General features: G+C 48.5%; 1 protein-coding gene across 2 annotated transcripts in view; it reads right to left on the reverse strand.

Moving 5' to 3' along the window:
• Window positions 1-20,251, reverse strand: part of DNAH9 (dynein axonemal heavy chain 9) — a 209,062-nt gene that overhangs the window by 102,706 nt on the left and 86,105 nt on the right. For both annotated transcript variants that reach the window (XR_013929074.1, XM_080393177.1), the window contains 6 exons: window positions 18,993-19,135; window positions 17,830-17,991; window positions 16,649-16,882; window positions 10,758-11,018; window positions 6,190-6,615; window positions 3,138-3,257 (listed from right to left, as the gene is read on the reverse strand). Coding sequence is in view for 1 of the 2 variants with exons in the window: in XM_080393177.1 (XP_080249303.1) it covers window positions 3,138-3,257; window positions 6,190-6,615; window positions 10,758-11,018; window positions 16,649-16,882; window positions 17,830-17,991; window positions 18,993-19,135 (1,346 nt within the window). In the remaining variant the exon portion in view is untranslated. The remainder of the gene's footprint in view (window positions 1-3,137; window positions 3,258-6,189; window positions 6,616-10,757; window positions 11,019-16,648; window positions 16,883-17,829; window positions 17,992-18,992; window positions 19,136-20,251) is intronic.

Genomic DNA, 20,251 nt, shown 5'->3' on the forward strand with positions numbered 1-20,251 from the left:
ATAACACATCCTCCTTTTTTCCTTTTACCATTTTCAGTTTGATTCAACGAGAGGCTTGAAAGCCAGTCACCAAAACATTCTCAAGCATATGTAAGAGACAGAAATAACTGGAGTGGCCAGTGTCACCCACTGGTGGCTGAGCAGAGCCCCACACGGTGCCCCTCGTTCACACACCAAGTGAGAGCAGAGTGGGAAAAGCAGCTTGCCCATAACCCCTTCGTCACTATTTTAACGGTCTCAGGATTTCAAAGTTTGTTGCTGTGGTTGTCCCAAAGTCTGAACAGGAAAAGTTTCTTTCCAAACCTGTCACTAGTGCATCCAAAACATTTCAAGAGGCAAGAAACAGGGAGGCTTTGAAGCCAACGCAGCTAAACTGCTACACAAAGTGAATCACCGAGACTGCGCCTAAACAACGAAAACCACCCCGAGGTATCGGACAGCGAAGGGGACAGCCCAGCGCCAGCAAAGCACCTGAACAAGTCCTGCTTTTAAGCAGGTCCTGACCCTGAGCCCAGGAGCAGTCCCAGTTAACGAGCAAGGTAAAGAACATGCTTAAAAACCAACGTACTCCCACTGCTTCGCTGAGACCGTACCGCCCGTGACACGAGCTCGGTGCTATTGAACCGCAGGCTAACGCATGCAGCAGTGCAAAAACCGCAACTGTGACCAAAGAAAGTTTTTCTCAAACTTGATTCCTCTGTCTTGTCTTGATTTCAGAATCAAAATACTTTCTTTCAGAGGAAATTAGTAATCTTAAAAAATCAGGTAGGAACAAATATCACAAGGGACAATCTATTTTACTAAAGTATTTGCTACTTTTGTTTTACAAAAACAGTTTTGGTAATGCAGCTGAGCCAAGACCCTCCCAAATTCTGCAATTTTTCCTTATCAGAATATCAGTTGTACCTGAATGAAAAGTCACCTTTTAAGCCAAGAATTCACCTGCTAAGCAGACACCTTGAAGAAATCATGTTCTGTTTGTTACAATGGTACTAATCGAAGCAAAATTAAGCTCTATTCAGCGTAAAGCATGCACTTACACACACATATTTATATGAAAGGAATTGAAGCCATCATTTCTATGTTTCTTTTTCATGAAATATTTTCTTCTTGTATTTTGTCTTTACTGACTCCTACAAGAGCCACAACCTACCTTCACATCCCATGTTACACAATATTTTGTTAGGCCATGGAAAGACACAGGGAAATACTCATCCTGCAAAAATCTCCCCAGAAACATAAACGGCTCTTTCAAATGAAAACACTATTTTCCTGTCTTAATTAGAGGGTTTGGAAGTATTCAGTGAGATTTAGCCTGAAGAACATGAAAGCATAAAACTCCTTTGGTGGTTGCATAGGAGATCTAAATCAGTATAAGAAGGGACTTATCTGCTGCTTGTCTCCGACCCTTATATCTGAGCATATCATGGTCCCGACTGCATTTGCCTGCAGACCAGCCACCTGTGCTACAGCCGTGCTGCACTCCTGTTTGCCAAAGGAGGCACGCAGAGATTAAATATGAAAAATGAAAGGTTTTTTTCAGAGTTTCCCACTACCTAAGCATGCAGCAGGTGAACTGTGCAGTTCTTGGGAGCACTCCGATATCCCACTAAACACAGCCTTCTTCACGTGCCCATGCAAACGCACGTGAAATCTAAACAGCCCTGAAAAACCCAGGCTAAAGCAATTTGCTGAAAGTCACCTAAGAAGGTTTGAGAGTAGGGAATGGAGAACAATGGAGAACTGAGCACAACTTGCCATATCCCAAGCAAAAAGCATAACCGTCTGGCTCTCTCTCTCTCCTCTAACTACGCTGGGATAGGTACAGGTAGATACTTTACATACAAACTACAGCCCAACACAGTCATGAGCCTGTAAAACAAGCAGAAAAATCTGTAGCCAACACCACTTCTAGAAATACCTTTGTATTCTGCCAACAGCCCCACCAGCAGAAGCAGCTTCAACAAGACAGACTGAGACCAGCCTCCACCCCCGAATAGCTGCAGACCGGGCAGGACACTCTCCTGGAGCCACAGGTATAATCTCTTGGGAAAGAGCATGGTTTGAACACGTCCCGGCTGCCCCTGGGAGGACAGGTAGCATGGCAGCCTTTCCTCCAGTGCTGCTACCAGGCCAGGCTGTGTGGCCGGAGGAAAGGGACTGGGCGTCCCAGTGAGTCGTGCCAGGTCTCAGGCAGGAGCCACGTGCTGAGCTGTGCCCACATCCCGCACCCAAACCGGAGCTGGACAGGCACCTTCTGCACCAAGGGCTCGGCAGAAGCAGGTGGGAGTGCGCTGCCGGCGCCTGTATCGGAGAAGCCCGTACCGCTACCTGCGCCTTCCCTGCGGGCACAGCGAGCCAGATGTTTCAAAAGCATAAAAAAAACGGGGTTACCCACCAAGACGACTGTCAGCGCTGCCTTTGCGTGTGGGGGGAGCCTGAGGTGGCAGAACCAGGTGCTAGAGCCAGCGCCAGCTGGGGCACAGCTCAGGCACTGGACCGTTCCCCTGCCTGGGGGAAGCAGCAGTTTGCTCCAGCTAACAGCCAGCACAGGGGCCAAACTGCAAAGCGTTGAGGGCAACTGCAGTATGGGATGCGAGCAGGGGTCCAGCGAAGAGGCCAGCACCTCTGTCCCTTAGGGGTGCAGCAGTGACGGGGGCACTGCCCCCGCAGAGGACTAGGAGGCTGCACATTTTGAAGAGACAACAGATTGCTCTGCCTGCTGAAGGACTGATAACGCTGGCATACTCTGCTTTTTTCGAGCTTTTCACTATTAACTTTTTGTCATTTCAAAGCCTACAAAGCTGCTAGCATATTCCTGTCTTTGTTTTTACAAATATGATTTTTCAGTCATATACTTTTGGCCCATCATCACACATTTAAGTAACAGAAAGGAGATGAGACCTGTGAAGACAGTAGAGCCAGTCTCTTTAAATACAAGCAGTGCCTATCCTAATGTATGCAAACAGCCAGTGCAAAATCATTTTTACTACTGAAACTTGCTGCAGTGCAGGAAATGTATTCAAAAAAAAAAAAATAATGAGAGGATGTAACGTACTGCATGCACATGGTTCACATCTCAGCAGCACCTGATACCTCCCATTCATGCCACCCAGGCTGCATCTGCTGACACTCACCAGTCGATTTGCAAGAGCGATGGTACACGCTGTAGCTTCAGCTTCTTGCTGACATTTGAGTTTGTCTGAAGTGGCCTTCTCAAACTTGGCTGTGAGCTTTCCCAGGTTCTCGTTGAGGCGCTGCACATGAAAAAAAGAGAAAATACCAGCACACTTTTAAGGAAAACCCTTATTGAGGGAGGATTCACGCTGCAGGCAGGGCTGGCCAAGCTCCACCACAACTCATGCTGCCCAGGCTGCCAGCCAGGGCGCAGCCCCTACACCATGTTGCAGCGTCAGGAGCCAGCGTGGAGGCGCAAAGTGCTGCGCTATTTTATATGCTTGTAACTCACACCCTCAGCACAGGACAGAGGCAAAGAACACACAACATTTATTTGGGGCTCTGCCCTGGTGTGAATTTAAACTGGGAAAGGGGGTCCACATGGCCAAGTACCAGTTCTACGGCTGAGCAATGAGGAGGGCAGCTAAGAAAACAGAATTTTATATTTCTTGATGCTGCAGCCTCTTTGGTCTCTGTCCAGTCCTTGAGGCTCTGCTGATTCACCAAGTTGTGCTCAAATCCCCAAGGAGCTCCTCAAGCAGCTGGAGGTACGCTTGAACCATCTCCAAGCCATACCTCCCACACCCTGCTTCCAGAAGGGAACGTAACAAACAAGTCAATGAAAGGGTTTTGCTCCTGAAGCCAACCCAGCGTGCACCACGGGACACCCCTGCAGAGGAGCCCAACCAGCACTCGGTGGGACCATCTGACATGCAAAGTGCTTCTGGGCTGACAAGGGGCAGAAAGAGGCCAAACCATCTGGAGAGAAAAAAAAAAAAAAAAAAAAAAAAAAAAAGAGCGAGCCCTTTGCTTGGGCTGAGCTCTTCACGCTCTGGTCTAAAACAAATCAACAGCTCCCACAGGCACTTGGAGCATTTCACTTCTGATAAGAGAAGTAATAATTGATTTTATCTGTACCCAATGCAAACCGCTTAAGGCTAAACTGCTTGTAAATCATTTTAACACTGAGCTACACACTAGAAACAAACCTGAAAATGAAAAAGGATTATATTAGGGATATCTGCAGCTCTCCTGGATACTGTAAAACACAAAGAAGTCTCTCCTTGACCTGCCTTGGAATTAAAAACACAAAAAGTTTCTATCCCTGAGTGTATATGAATGTACGTGCATACATACACTCATCAAACCCCACCACAGAAGCACGATTCTGATGAACAAGTATCTTTGATCTGTGAAGCACAGATCACACCTGCAGCACCACACCAGACACTCTACAGTAACACACAAATATCTGTGTGCAACTGTGATTGTACATCTTGCTTCTACATCTACCCTCCCCAGATTCATAGCACCCTTATTTCCCAGGCAGACAAAGCACAGGGAAAGGTACTTAGTTTTGACAGTCAGAATAGTCTCATTTATTAATAAAATGGGTTTATGATAGCTCAGCGCCCAGTGGTGAGCAAGTATGAGTCAGCATCACATCACTGAAGCTATCCAAGGTATCCCAGCTTGATAAGCAAGGATATACCTCCACATCCACCCCCACGCTGAGCAATGTATCATTATCCATCTGCAGAGGGGAAAACTCTTCTAAAACAATCAGTTTTGTAAGTGCATGCCAGTGGAGTACCAGTAATCTCCCCAAAGATTGCCATTTTCTTTAACAAAATCCCACTTCTTAAAAAAAAAAAAAAAAAAAGAAGAAGAAGAAAGGCAAAAGAAAAGCTCAGACATTAAAAGCTTTGGAAACAAGCAGCATAAAGGGACGATAAAGGTTCCCCAGCACTGTATTTCACATCTTAGATGGGAGAATTAGAGGCTAAAGACCTCTAAATCCATCCCTGCTTCAGGTGCTGTCCCTGCCCTCCTTTCATCTGCAGCAGCAAGGGGCTACCAGAGAGCTCTGGAGATCTTTATTTTTCACATTTTTAGTTACAAAGTGTAGTAAGCACTTTAAGAATAATAATCCCTAGGAGGCATCAAGGGAGTTATGTATTTTCTGACACGAAGATGTGCTGCTAGAAGAGACGAGCAGGTGGAGGAGCTCGGCTGGAGGGGCTGTGCTGCCCCTCTCAGTGCTCAGTCCAGGCCAGTCCGGCTGCCCACACACCTCGGGTATTAACGGTGATTTTGCACAAACCGTGGTGTTAGTACAAAAGCACAGCCACAGAGGGTCCTTCACTCACAGAGAGGGATCCCAGATCCAAAGCACCTTAAGAAAAGGCAGAGTCTGGAGCACAAGCAGTGGCTGCCTGCAGCAGGAGGGAGCTGGAGAACAGCGAGTTCTGGGATGCTGAGGAACGGGCTGGTGGGGACCACTGCGCTGGTGTCCCCACTTTGCTACTAGTGAGTGTTGACCAGGGAGGGAGGTGGGGGGAAAAGCAGTGTCTTTAACATAGAGATCATTTTCTGAAGGAAAAGGAGAAAAGCTAGAAGCTACTCTCTGTACAAATGCATTTCAATTATACAGTAATTTCTTCTATTCAGTAATTTTCTTAATTTCTTTTTTTTTTAAGTAGCAAAAATCTAAATAAGGATAATGCACAAGACATGCTGACAGGGAGCTGTGCCGTGACAAATTATTAGGCTCCTACTAAAGCAGTCATCATCCTGCAAAACATGCCCATCACCAGAGCCTGAGCACAGGGAGCCAGCCCAGCCCAGATCCATGCTACCAGCACTCTGAATCAGCCTCCCGTTCCTCTTCCCTGCCCCTGTGCAACATACCAGGAACATACTGGTTTGAGACAACGAGTTTTCTGAGGAACCATGAGTAGAAGCAAACTGCATTTGAAAAAACAGATAGGAATAATAAGAGTTGGTAATTGGCTTTCATCTTAAGGTGTAAGCAAGGCTGGAGAAGAACAGATGAAATGTAGAAAGCAGCAATATAACAGGGAGAGAAAATACTATAATCTACCAGATCTTTGGATTCCCACCCCACCCTGAAAAATACATGAGTGCAGAGAAGGAGCTTTGGAGAAAGTGGAGGATTTGTCCCCAGGCAGGGGCTAGCGTGATGGGTCCCACCAAAGGGCCAGCACTTACAGCGATTTTGGCCTTGATGCTGGCCAGCTTGTCCTGGGCAGCCGCCAGCTCCGCGTTGGCCTTGCTCAGAGCCTGCCGCTTCGGCTCCACCTCGCAGTACACCTCGTGGAAGCGCACGATGTTCACCACCCAGGAGCAGAGGCCGGCTGCGGCGTAGGACTTGGTGGTCACAAATTCAGGTTTAAACTTGGGATCTTGCAAATAGGGCTGAAGGGCTTTAAGGCAGTTCTCATGGATGTTCTCCTTGTCGAACTTGATCAGGGAGTCCAGGAAGCCGTCCACCCTCGCCATGGCAGCTTTTGCTGCTTTCCAGCTCCTGTCCTTGGGAATCTTCCCTCCCGGGGCCATCAGTACCATCACAGCTGCGGTGACATTGCTGACAGCTGAAGGCGGTGACCCAAAGGACCTCAGCTCCGTCAGATTTTTCTGAAAAGGAGAAAACAAGGTTGTTAGACAAAAATGAATGGGCTTTCTTTTCACTTTGCCACTAATAGAGTCAGGCTCCCAAGCTATCAATCTGATAAATTGGCCCAAACATCGCTGCCTTTAAATCACTGCTATGCATGTTTACAGCACATGTGCTCAGCTCCCTGCATCCAGCTCCTCACATCCCACCCAGGACCAGCACAGCACAGCACTCCTGCCCAGACTCCCACCCTTTCCCTGCTGCACTGTTGCAGCTCCCAGGAGCAGGAGGTTTTCTGCCCTCTCAGAAGATCAGAATAAGGACAAAGGAAACCTTTCCAAATAATAACCTCTATAAATAGCCCCCAGCCCCTCTAGAACAGCCTTGCAGAGCTTCCCTTCATGCTCAACTAATCCCTGTGCCAGACACCCATGCGTTAAGGTCTTGCAGAATGATTTGTGTGCCCCCATGTTTCCACGAGGCCATTGTCCAGCCCAGACTGGGGCACTTGAACCAAGCACCTTCAGCAGGAGCGTGGTCCCTGGGGTGAACGGGCAGTCCCCCCACGAGAATCAGCTAATCCCTGGGGCCACCCTTGTCCAAGGTGGAGTTCCCACCTCCTCCACTACCAACACAGGTAGTTTTAGCGAATCCCTAATATTAAAGTGGGATGGATCTTAACCTATCAGCAAAAGACAGCTGAATTGTGGAGAAGGCACACATTTCCTAAAACACTTGCAACTGTGACAACAGTGCGATGCTGAGGGTTTGATCCGCTGTCACCTAAAACCCTCTCTCTATGCACGTGCAACTTAGCTTTTGCATAGGAAAAACCAGCGCAGGTAAATCAGCTGTTCTCAAATGACATGCTGTTGTCAAAACAAGGATAAATTCTGTTTCAACACCAGTTTAAGAAAAATCTGTGAACCTCTGTCAGTTCCTGGTTCTATCAGTTTTGATTAGTTCTTAATCTACATTCTCTGATATTCTGCTTCTATCAGTTTCTGTCTATAGAAGCAAGGTGGAATAGCCTGGTACTGTTGAGCATCCACTTTTTAGATAAAGGTATCTGCTACAAATCTATTCCTAAATGTTTTTTTGCTAACAAGATTTTTTTGTTAATAATCGAGCTGATAGAGGCAGGCCCTTGGGAGATGTGTGTGCACTTCCAGTGTAAAATGTCTCTAACATGCTCAATGACACAGAGCCAACCATGAGCACTGACAAGCACCCCAACATGTCCTCCTCCTCCAAGAAGAACCCCAAGTAGATACATACAAAATAGATAAATACTAAACACCAAAAGAACAGTGGCTGCTCTGATGACAGGAATGAAGGAAGACCAGCCTCTGCAGTTTAACGGGGCTGAGGCATCCCTTACCAAACACAAGACTGCTCTGCAGCCAGCAGCAAGGAAGGAGAAGATGGGAAACTGGCTGTCTGGAAGCTCATGGGGCTGTGGAAGTGCAGGGCAGCACGGCAGTGCCCCCGGGAGCAGCGTGCCCCAATGCGTGGGTCACCCGCTGCACAGCCCTGGGGACCTCAGGTGGGCTACAGCTGCTGCCCACACCACAGGCTGACACCTTGCTAGCTGCCACCCCCACCTTGCTGCGCCCAATAGCTCCATCCCTCTGGGAGCAACAGGACTGCCTATGGCTGCCTGATGTTCCTCCACTTCACTCACACTCCTCTGTGCCGCTCCGCTCCTCTCCCCCTGCTGCAAAGCTCATGTGGGATCTCTGGCCTGCCAGGAGAGGCTGACCCCTTGGGTCATTGCCCTGTTAATCCTGGAAATGAAACAAAACCTCCCTGGCCCTTTCACTTGTGTGGATCTCAGGTCACCTGCACACAGTGCCATGGACGGTGCGGGTGCCAGCCAGGTTCCCGCACAGCGATGGCAGAGGCACATGGCATTAGAGCAGCTGTCCCATCCAAGCGAGTCTGGCTTTCCGCAGAACTCATCCCACCAAAGGCAACTGGCTGCCTGCTGACCAGTATCCCTCATCCTTCACCTGGGATTAATGCAAAGGCACCTTCTCTTGCTTCCCTCACCACACAGCCTACCTGCCAAAAATACAAGTCTGAATGGACATGGCTGTTGTTCCTCTAAACTAGCGGGTGACGCTGGCACAGAAATGTTCCCATATCCACATACTCACTGAGCTCTTTGGCAGCTGGCTATATATATTTATTACTGCATTCTACTCAACAGCTTTTCTCACTGTTTTCCCTATTAATGTTGCATATAACAGTCCTGCCCAAATAAGATGACTTAGATAATTGGGGAGAAACTGTATATACGCACATAAATATTGCTGATTATTCATGTCAGCAAGCAGGTCAAGCTCTCTGACGCATTTCTGATCAGCAGGTAGAGGAGACCATGCCTCTCAGGGCTCTGCTGTTGCTGCTTTACAGGTCCCTAGAGAAAATCCCAGCTTCTCCCTAATCTTTGCCTAATGAGATATTCTACAGCTCCAACACGAAACCAAAACTAATGAAGAGACAAACATTTTCCCTTTGTACAATCCTTTCGCTTCCAGGAACAAAAGCCAAAGCAAACGCATCTCTGCAGCAAAGCCACATCTTTCGTGAAAGCTAATCAAACAGCAAACCCATTCCAGATGACTCAGAGTTGCTTTCCTGTCCCCCAGCAGGTCTGGAATTGACCCGTGGTCCGAGGCATGATTGAGCCGTGCCTTGCTGTGATCATGGGAATAACTCTGACTTCCCAGCTGCATCTGGTGCATGGCTGCTGCCCTGCCCTCTGTGCAGGGGGGGTCTGCCGCTCCAGGATGCTGCAGGAACTGTAGGTCAAAATAAATTGCAGGTACGTGTCTCTCGGGCACATCTCCAACTGTTGGACTCTCCCAGAATGCCCTTGAAGGAAAAGCCTTCCAAGGTACCAAAAAGCCCTCCCTAAACTCAACGAGGCATGAAGAACGCCTTTGACAAAGAAAGGACAAGGCAAACCCAGCTCCAATACAGCTGGAGAAGGCCAAACCCTCAGGTCACCATGTTCTGTCCCTACAATACAGGGACCTCATGAGGGAAAGATGTCTGGAGGAGCCCAAGAAGTCACTCTCTCCACTGCACTTGTGGATCTCTGCTCCTCCTTCCCCACCCTATCTCTCCCCTTGGCCAAGCAAGGCATTTGCCGTGGGCAGCAGGAAGCCACTACCCCATGGTGCCACAGACCGAGGGGGACAGAGCCTTCCCATCACAGACCCCTTCCCAAAGCAGGGGACGGGTCAAGTGGGAACTCAGAGGATGCCCGTGCTCCCTGCAAGCTGCAGCCACGAACTGCCAACCCCACACCCACCAACATGGCCCGTGGGGTCACAGGAGCTCTGCCCGCACAGCATTCCCCGTGCCACATGGCTGGGGAGCACGGCTCCGAGTGGCTGGGTGGAAAGTCTGCCTTGTTGGTATTTTGGAGTTTTCCAGCTCCCACAGTGCTGACTGTGTGCTTGCACAGAAATACCCCAAGCGAACAGCATCGATAACGGCTCACTGAAACAAAGGGGTGCTCGTGCTTCACACTGCCCGTCCTGCAACACCTCCTGCACCTCTACTATGACCAGCTCAGGGCACCGTGCTCCTTGCCACAGGACCTTCAAGACAGCCGACAGCCACTCACCCTGAAAGCACCAGCAGCCTCTCCTGTCTCCTTTCGTACCACTTTGTTCCCCACAGCTCAGGGGTAACAGCCTCAGAAAACACTGTAGCAAGATGTGGCCTGTGCCCCTGCCCTGGAGCCCACCCCCCAATCCTGCATGCCCTCCTCCATGATAGCAGGCAGGTCTGAGCCGCAGACAGTGCCCAGAGCTGGCGATCCCCCCGAGACACTCTTCCCTGGGTCCTGAAAGAGGGTGACAGTAAGGTGACCTCCCCTTTCTCCTGGGGCAGGACAAGAAGCAGTGGAGCCAGCCAACAGCAGAGACACCCTCCTCAGTTCCTCCTGCTCTCCATGTCGATGAGTAAAGGGTAATGTGGTGCAGCCTCATGGCTACTCTGAGTTACACCAGGGATCAAGTAGGTACCAGCTGGGAAGAAGCTGGAGGAGGGTCAATATAATGCCCAAAACCCGGGGCCATCAGATGACACTGCCCCCTCCACGCAGAGGGGAGATACCAGATTCCCATGGGAACCATCACCCTACCTTGTTGAGGGTGTTCAGAGCAGCCTGGGCAGCTGCCAGGGCAGGCTCAGCTTTGGCCAGGTCCTCCTCACAGTCCTTCTGCTTCTGCTCGACCTCCTGGGTGATAAGTGCCACTTTCTGCTCCTCCTCATTGGCAACTGCCTTTTCCCTGCTCACTTTCTCCGTCTCCACTCCCACCACCTGGATCAGCTTATCAGCACTGTCATTCTTCTGCTTCAGCTCCACCTCTTGGGCTGCCAGCTTGGCCTTCAGCTCATCCACCTGGCAGGAAGAAACACACGCAGGAGCATGAACACCCCCCAGCCTGCTCCCTGCCCTGCCCAGCAGCGCGGGCTCACGCTGGAGCTGGGCTGAGCAGTACCCAAACACATGGAACTCCTGTCTCTAAAGCAAGCAATTCCCTGGCAGCCCAGAAAAGCAGTATTTCTAGCTGTTAGCGGGATAGCACTGCTCTCCTCTGCTCACGGTGGCTTGGCTCACAGCTGGAGAGCCCACACGCATGGTGCACACACTGGAGCAGCCTGCTAGCAGTAAGGAACCCGGTCGGGGAGAACCCAGCCCCAGCAGAATGAACCGCTCAGGAGGGTGTCCCACCCCTCCCTGCCCACTGCCTCTGCTTGGAAACCGGACAGATGTGCCAGGGCATCACCAGCGTTGCTTTGAGCAGGATCCAACGGGAAGTAGGTGGAAGCTTTCATCTCAGGTATTCTTGGGATTATTTTTTGCACAGCCCAGGAACTTCGCGTCTCTCCTTATAAAGCCAAATACATCCATGAACATGAGATCTGATGATACATCACATCCCTGGTAAAGGCGGCATGCATGTGCTGTGCGCATGTGTGTTTTGCAGTGGCGATGACGTGCTACAATTCAGCTGCTCCTGCTTTTCCTTCTCCACCTTGCCGCCAGCAGAACAGAGCACACAGTATTTTGCCACGTGCAGGCTTCCAGGGGGCCTGTGCCCCAGGACCCAGCGCTGCCAAAGCCACCCGCTTGCCCCTGCCACGCACCCCCTCCATCCCCTGCCCCGCGGCAGAGGCAGCAATCCCATCAGTTTCCTCACAGCCATCAGGTCCTACAGACTTAGGGTGGCAAGGGCATTTTTTTTACACCAGAAAGATTACAGCTGGGATCTGCTGACAGGTACAGCCCTTGCCAGAGTTCCGAGGCTCAAGGGGCTTTAAAATGCGATGTCAAATGAGCTCGAGAAGGGATCCCCTGTTCAGGCAGCAGCCAAGAGGCATGGCAGTGGTGGCAGCTCCTCACACCCAGCAAGGCAGGAGCCCTCTCCAGCAGCAGGCTGAGGCCTCTGCGTGGTGGGGGAACTCGCACCAGCTCTCACTCGAAGACAGAAAGTCTCTTTCTAAAAGCACCCATTTCAATGAATTTACACAGGCTTTGTGCAGACCATGAGATTTTCACTGTCCTGACATCAGGCTCAAAGGATTGCTTGAGCTCTTGAGGTACGTCTTTACCTGTATAAAAATATGTCGTGGAAGTCAGACACTTGCTTTTGTTGACAATTCCATTTTTATACCAGAAGAGAGAGCACAATTTGCAGTCTTATAAACTGAAGCTATTGACATCAGCTTCAGGTGGAGAGCAGTTTCTTAGGAGATTTTGTGAACTTCATCCACCGTCATCTCCTGCTGCCTGCCACTACAATGCCGTTTTCACCAGGACAAAGACATGACTGTAAATCCAAATGACTCTGGGCCTGCAGGAGCACATAATCCCTTCAGACGGAAAACTAGCGGCAGCTTCTTGTTCAGCTCCACGTCTTCAGGGATTGCGGGAAATGGAAGTGAGAGGCTTCGCTGATGGCAGATACGGCTTGTGACCTTCTGTCCAAAAAATCAGTAATCATGTGCTGGATACATACATAAATGGCAGCTTTAGGGGTTTACATGACCACAACAAAACAAGCAAGGGATTAAAACCCGCTAGCACTCAGCAGTGCTACAAAATGAGCAGGTGTAAACTCAGCCCCCAGCGCAGCCGGCGAGCACAAACGCCCTGACCGACCCTGCTTTCAGCCTAGCGCGTGCAGTAAGGGAAGGGCAGGTGACTTGCTATAACGTTGTCAAGATTTAAACAAAGCAAGAAATTCCGTGTGGTTTTACCTGAAAGGAATATTTGGAAGCCTGCAAGTTACAGCGGAGGCCCCTGCCCACCTGGGCTTGGGTTAGGTGTTAAATTCCCAGCGGAAAGGATGCGGGTTGGAGCTGTGATGTGTGTCCTGGGGGGCCTGCTGGACCCTCTGCCAATAGATCACACCACATCTAGGGTGGATACGGTGACCTCCAGCCTCCCTTACCCACAAGCAGGATTTTGGAATGTGAAAGGAAAGGATTGTGTTTCCCCAATGAGGCTGAAGCTCACTCACAGTTGAGCAGGGACGATTTAATAGTGTTTGTGCAGTGGAAAGGGAGAAACAGGAGCCATGCCTAAATAACCAGACCCAGCGTCCTTAGTGATATCCTGGGGGTGGCACAGGGAATGTGTGTTTATGAACTTTACTCTTCCAGTTTCACCCCGTCAGCGCAGCAAACAAGTTTCTCTTAAGGCTGTACTCCCATCCACAGCAAAAGCAGTCTGTCACGTCCATTTCTCATCCCTTCCCACACATCCTAATGCCCAGACATAAAAATGCCTGATGAGAAACCACAGAGCAGGGAGGCCTCCCACCACCGCCCTTGGGAAGGCACAGGCACAGCAGACACCTTAAATGTGCTCCCACTGGTGGAGCCATCCCTGGCAGAGCACTGATACAAAGGCAGGCATGAAAAGTTCTCCTCTTTCCACAAATGTCACACTACCAGAAGGTACCCAAACTTCCCCTCTCTCACACCAAAAAGAGATTTCCAACCAAAAAGGATGCCAATTAGTACACAGAGCTATTTTCTGTTTCTTTGGCATGGCCAGTACAAAGGCTGAGGTGGCCTGCAGAATGACAGCATCCCACGGAGAGAGAACACTATTAACCTGCCCATGGGCAACACCAGGACAGCAACGAGGTCAAGGTGTGAGCAGATGGATCCTAGTACATGTGAGCAGCATGTGCCCTAGCACACACAGTATCATTATGGGCTGGAAAAGGGTCAGTACTCGGTCCCAAACAGTGCTAAGAAATGTGAAAAACCAGTGAGCAGCTTTCTGAGTCCAGGACAATCCGATGAGCAACTAGTAACGTGAGGTAGAAAGGGAAAGAGCAAAGCAAAGGAGAGATTCAAGGTTAATATACTGTGACTCCAAAAGGGAAGGAAGAAGTGCTTGCTTCCCACCAGGACGCATAAGAAGAATTATTAAAGAACAGAAAACCTGGAGGGCAGACTCCCAGAAGACTCATTTTATCTGATTGTCCCTGCCTTGTTTCAAGAACACAAAATACATCACAAAGGTCGGCGATTAATTGATAGAGCAAGCAAGACTTGAATCTGGAATCCAATGATGCAACATTAACTAAAGTCATCCTAAAAATTACTCAGCAATGGGCTCTGAAACAGAGTGCTGACCTCTTCATAGCGAACATCACTCTGAAAAACAAATGACTCATCCCACACATCTTCCCAAGTCTATTATGTCCTAATAACTGGAAGCTGGCTTCTGCTTTTCTGAGTACTGAGGACAGCCACTGTCCTCAGGGAAAGACGGTGGGGCATGTGAGCTAATGGGAGACATTTATTTAGAATAAAAGTCGGTCAATGGGTATCAAGGTGTCCAGATCATGAAGAAAAAAAAAAAAAAAAAAAAGAAAAAAAAAATCCCAACCAAGAAAAAAACCCAAACAAACCAAAACCGAAGAGCAGGTTGCGGGGAGAAGAGTAAAAGGAAGGGGGAGAGATTAATTTGAAAATGAAACAGCTAAGACAAAAAGTACTCTGCAACTTCTTGCACAACACCCCCCTCATGCTGAGGCAACACTGCAAAGTTTATAGAAATAAATAAAACTCATAATTAACTTGTCATGGCATCCAAGCAGCAGGAATCTCGAGAATGCTGATGGTGGGAGCACTAGTCCTCAGACCTAGGGCATAACCAGGTATCAAAATCATCCTCCTCTGCTTTGAAAATAAAAAAATGCCACAGCATATCACTTCCAAGCACCATGAACACAATCTGGAGGTGACACACCCACGTGAGACACAGGACTTGTCGCTTCCTCAGCACCAAGACCAATCATTTGTATGGTGAATGTGAAGTTCAGACTTTTAAACCCATATCCAAGATTGAACATTCTGGTACAATTTCCAGTACTGCTAAATAGCCACACTCTGGTTTCAAATCAAAAGCAGTTTTGACTAATGCATACATCTGATAGTTTAGGTGTTTAATTTTAGGCCCCCAGCGCTAATTTTAGATTCAAATTTGACATATTTGTCCTCACTGCTCTGCATCTTAAACAATTTCTCAAACAGGCGCTTCTCACCCCAGCCTTACTCCACCCAGGGTATGAACTTTGCGTTCTTTTCTCCTTCTTGCAACAGCAAAACCTGCGCAACCCTGTGGGGTACCATGGAAACCCACGGGCTTCCCATCTGTTCCCCACTCCACCACCACTGCTCAGCACCTGTCCTGTAGCTCATCAGCAAAACTTTGCCAACAGAACACCCACATGAAGATACTCCCCAAGAACACAGAAGGGTCCCCATGTTTAACCAATGCTACAGGGACTCGTTTCCTCTCAAAAAGTTACTTTCATATTGGTTGCTCCCAATAAAAGACAGACCTAACCCAACTTGTCCACCACTGGGGCATCAGCAAAAACAGCAGCACCCCACAGCTGTGAAATGATTTACGTCCACAGGCATCCCTGGTTGCGACAGGTGCTCCCTGCTACTGGCTGTTCCACCTCAGCTGCATCCTTACAAAGAAGATGCTAAAACCTGCAAAGGGGACATGAAACACACCCACTCCCCTCCTGCAAAGGCCTGTCCTGCACCATGAGGGAAGCAACTGTTTGAAGTGAGATGCAGACTATCAGAGTTGAGAGGCACTAATAAAGCCCATACATCACCCTCCAGAAAGGCATGTATCCTATTGAGCATGACAGACGTGATTTATGCCACCAGGACTACCCAGAGCATGTATATGGAAGGGGTTGAACCTGATAGTCCTTCACCCACATCAGCCCCCTGCATTTCTTTGGAGCAGCTTCAGGAGACACCCGTTTGAAACAGTAGAGGCTCATAAGTGAACATTTGTAAGAGTAAACAGAATGTGAAATAGAGAGAAAAACGGGAGTTTAGCAACAGATGTAAACAGCAAAGCTTGGAAATGCAGCTTGTGTCACTGCAGAGAGGTTGTGAAGTACTCAGAACACCTAGGCATTACCACAAGACGGCCAGTGTTGTTCACTAGCAGAGGGACTTGGGGACAGCTAACCTACCTTTCAGACATACGTTAGTTTTCCTTAAAGATGGATAGCATAATGCAAGAAAAAATGAGCATCAGCCCTGTTTTAAAAGGATACTCTGTTTAGTTTGAAAGAGAGGATTCTTGCTGAAGTTATTGTAGATTTTCTGGATGCAGCTCCAAAAATCACTGATCTCACTGTACCTTGTAAGCTGTTCTGTCACTGCAGCTGCAACGTAACCATTGAAAGAAGATGCACACAGCCAGCCGGATCCCTGTCTCATCTTACTGACTGTGATCTTTCATGGTTACCACTCAAAGAGCAGAGACTGGACACACACCTCTTCCCTTTTCCTTTCCAGTACCAAACATGACTTCTGCTCCTCCAGGAACCCAGACTAGAGCCAGGATCTAGCACAAATTTTACACACTGTAGTTTCAGCCTGTAAAGTTCTCCTTTGAACCAGGATGCAGAGATGTCTCTAACAGAGGAACAAGGAAAACCCTCAGCTTTGCACCCCAAAGGGTTTGCGTACCTGTGCAGACGTGCTGTTGAGCTTCTGCAGGCCATTCTCTAGCCGCTCCATTTTTGCTTTTAAATCGTTGCCCTTTTTAAATAGCAAATTCTGATAGAGTTTGATTTGTTCAAGGAACGACTTTGGAGTGGTGTAGTTATATCGTCGCTCATTGCTCAGATACAATCGGGATATCTCGTTGACACTTGTGTGGACATAGGCCATGAATTTGCTTATTGAATCTTTCACTGAATCCTAAAGGCAAGATTAGAAGACAAGGAGAAACCATTTTAAACAGAACTATATATAATGCAGACCTGTGCCGTACATGGGAACGTATTAACTTTTTATTCTGCTGCAGCAAAATCCAGGATGTAATAACTAAGTTGATCCCTTTTCATTTGTTATGTCTAAAATAACTTTGTCTGCTCGTGTACTTTATACCTCTTTTTATATCTTTTTATCTTATACTTTATCTTATTCCAAGCAATTTTTCTAACATTCAGCCCTAAAAAATAACAGCCTTTTAAGTATAAATTTGGTCTTTTCTTTGGTACAAATGAGGAAAGTGTACACTCATAAAAAGAAAACATTGTAGGCTTTATTCTTCAAAAATCCTGCCCAGAAAAGATAAACAAACAGAAATTAATCTCTTTTAGTCTAGGAGCAGGTTGTCATCAATGAGAACTTGACATATTTTTGCCCTTGAGAATTACAGATGCTCAGACATGCATGTGGAGAGGAAAGGGTATGTTCCCTGCAATAATCATAATATTATTTTCTGCACCAATTTGTAAGCTGCCGCTCTCATTCACAAAGCTGTCACCTCACTGGCACCACTCTCAGCGTATACATGCACGAGCGTCGTGCCCGTGGCCACACTTCTGCTGCGGTCCATGCCCCTGGCTGCAAGACCTGGCCCATATTTCAAGCACTGTTCAATTATTTTAATGCAGGATCGTGTTATCAGCAATTCCTCTCCAAACAGCCACCGAGGTGCCCTGGATCAGCGTTGGAGAGCAAGAAAGGTGAGCAAACCCTCTCTGCAGCACTGCCCTCATTGCGTGCGGCGTTGCTCGCGCTGCACGGATGGACGAGGTCACACCTGGCTGTCACCAGCACAGGGTGGCCAGTGCCTGTCCCCCAGGGAGCTCCAGCCCCCGCACAGCTCGGACACCCCCAGGTGCCAGCAAGGGGCTCACCTCCACGGTCTCCGTCTCTCGCAGAAAGCGGAGGCTGACGGACTCAAGGGCCTCCTGCGGCCACTCCTGGAACCAGTCGATGGCCGTGCAGCTGACGATGGCAGGGAACCTCCTGCTGCGGATGCGCAGCTTGCTCCCCACGGGTGAAAAACACAGCGCGACCTATGGAGCCGTGGGAAGGAGGAGGTGAGAAGGCACCGCGGGGAGCAGGCACCAGGCTCCAGCCAGGCAGCCCAGACTCTACCGGCCCCTTCCAGTGGAAGATCTCACACCACCAGCTAAGGGTACAGCCACCTCTGCCCTTGCACTCCCAGGAGCCCTGACCTGGAAAAGGCACCATCCAGCAGTAAATACTCTTTTTTTCTCTGCAATAAAAACAAGCAGTGGCGTTAAGCATTGCTATGGTCAAAAGCAGAAGCCTGGCACACTTTCAAAGCTGCAGCCAGGGTTTAACGTAACCACACTTCCCTGCTTTAGCAGTGACACAAAGCTGCGCCTGGCAGGGAACCGGTGTCTAGATTCAAGTGGTGTAATCAGGAATTAAAATGAATGGATCTAAATTCTGCTGGCAGGACCACAGGCCTGCCTGGATTTTTTTTTTCCCTGAAAGCCAGCACAGAAAAGGGTTGAGGTGGCTCAAACTCAAATCTGCTTTTATCAGAATGAGGAATTTTTTAAAAGAGAGAAATCTCAAAACAGAGCAGAATGGAAAGAAGAGCATTTGCAAACATGTTCTCCCAGCTCATTGCATTTTTGCACAGCAGGTCCTTTGCCTTTAGTTATTCTGACTATGGATTACCCACAATATGAAGATCCCCTGTGCAACTTTTCCAAGTAGCCAGACCTACTCCTGATGCACCCCAGTTAAACCCCTATGCGTGACTTTGAAAACAGAAAGACTGGTCCTGGTCAGCTTTTGAAAAAGAACATTTCCAGCTCCCATAGCACTTTCTAAAGCCCAAGAAGTGATGACAACGGACAGCATTTCCTCTGCTTTAGTACTGCTCGCTGAGAGAATCACAGCTCCCCCCATGAACAGGCAGAAAAGCCTCTCAGGCTGCATCTGACCACCCTGCAAGGGAGCCCAAAGCAGCTCCAGGCTGTGCCCCTGCACCCAGGTCCGTGGTGAGGACCCAACCGTCCCACCTTCAGCTCTGTCTCACCTTCAGCTGTCGTCGAACACGCTCTATAAAAAACTTCCAGCAAGTCTCCCTGGAGTCCACCAGCCCCCGGCCTTTGACTTCATTCCTCATGCTGTTGATTATGTTCTCAACTTCATCATCAGGGAAGAGGTCAGGGATTTCACCTAAGAAAAAAGGGCAGGCTTTGGTTTACTGCTCTGGGTTTTGGTGCAGTCTTAGAGCAAAGTGAAGCAGCTGCTTCCCTCTTCAGGGGCTCAGGGCAGCCCCTTCCTTGAGAAAAATCATTGTGCCAAGTGCCCGCAGGCTCCAGCAGCAGACAGGCGGCACAAAAGGTCATTCTGCTAAAAAACCCCACACTTGTGAGAGCAAACTCCCTTATAAAAGCACAAAGTAAACACAGAACTGAATCAAAGTACAGAAACAGCATTCTTTTCTGATCTACAGTGCTAATTAGATTACCCACCAAAAATCAAATACCTAATATGCTGTACACAGTAATGAAATCATTTTAGTTTTGCAAACAAATTATTTACATTTACAACTCCTGCAGATGTTCAATGCCATTTCCAGCAATGGTCAAATAACTCCCAGATCACCAAAATGTTTTAAAAGTTAGAAATATTTCAGAAACTATTAAAAGTTAATAGTTATGCAACTGATGGCCAAAAATGTCCCTGACCAAATATATATTTTTTAGTGGTTCCTTATTTTATCACCTGTTCACTTCCTTTCTGGCTTCTGATTTGATTGAAATCATCATTATTGAGTGAGATACTGTCAATATAAGCACTAATCACTTAGGAAAATATACTAATCAGATAGTCCTCGTTTATAAGGAAGACTAAAATATATATTTTTGTTCTAGCTTCTTAGGTGATGATAAGAAGTGAAACGAGTAAGAAAAACAAGCAGGCAGGTAGCCGAGAGCAGCCAGACCCATCAGGGTGGGTGCCAGGTCGTGCCATGTGAAGTCACCGTCCCTGCACGGTCCCCTCCTCAGTCCGGCTGCAATTCTACACTGCCTCCCTGGACCCAGGGTGAGGACCCTGACCTGCTCCCACTTCCCCACGGAGCAAGCACAGGAAAACAGAACACCTTATAAGATGACATAGACATCCCGCAGCCAGGCTGCTCAGCCTGCCTCTTGCTGAAGGACACTGCAGAGCTTCACCTTGAGTCATGAGATGTTTGAGTTGTCTACACCACGCATAAGAGGTGGTGGGAGCTACTCACCATCCTCCGCAACAACCCCTGTCCTTACTCCTGCTTACAGATTCATC

The sequence above is a fragment of the Falco punctatus genome (assembly GCF_963210335.1).
Source record: "Falco punctatus genome assembly, chromosome: 1".
In the NCBI taxonomy this organism is placed as follows: domain Eukaryota; kingdom Metazoa; phylum Chordata; class Aves; order Falconiformes; family Falconidae; genus Falco; species Falco punctatus.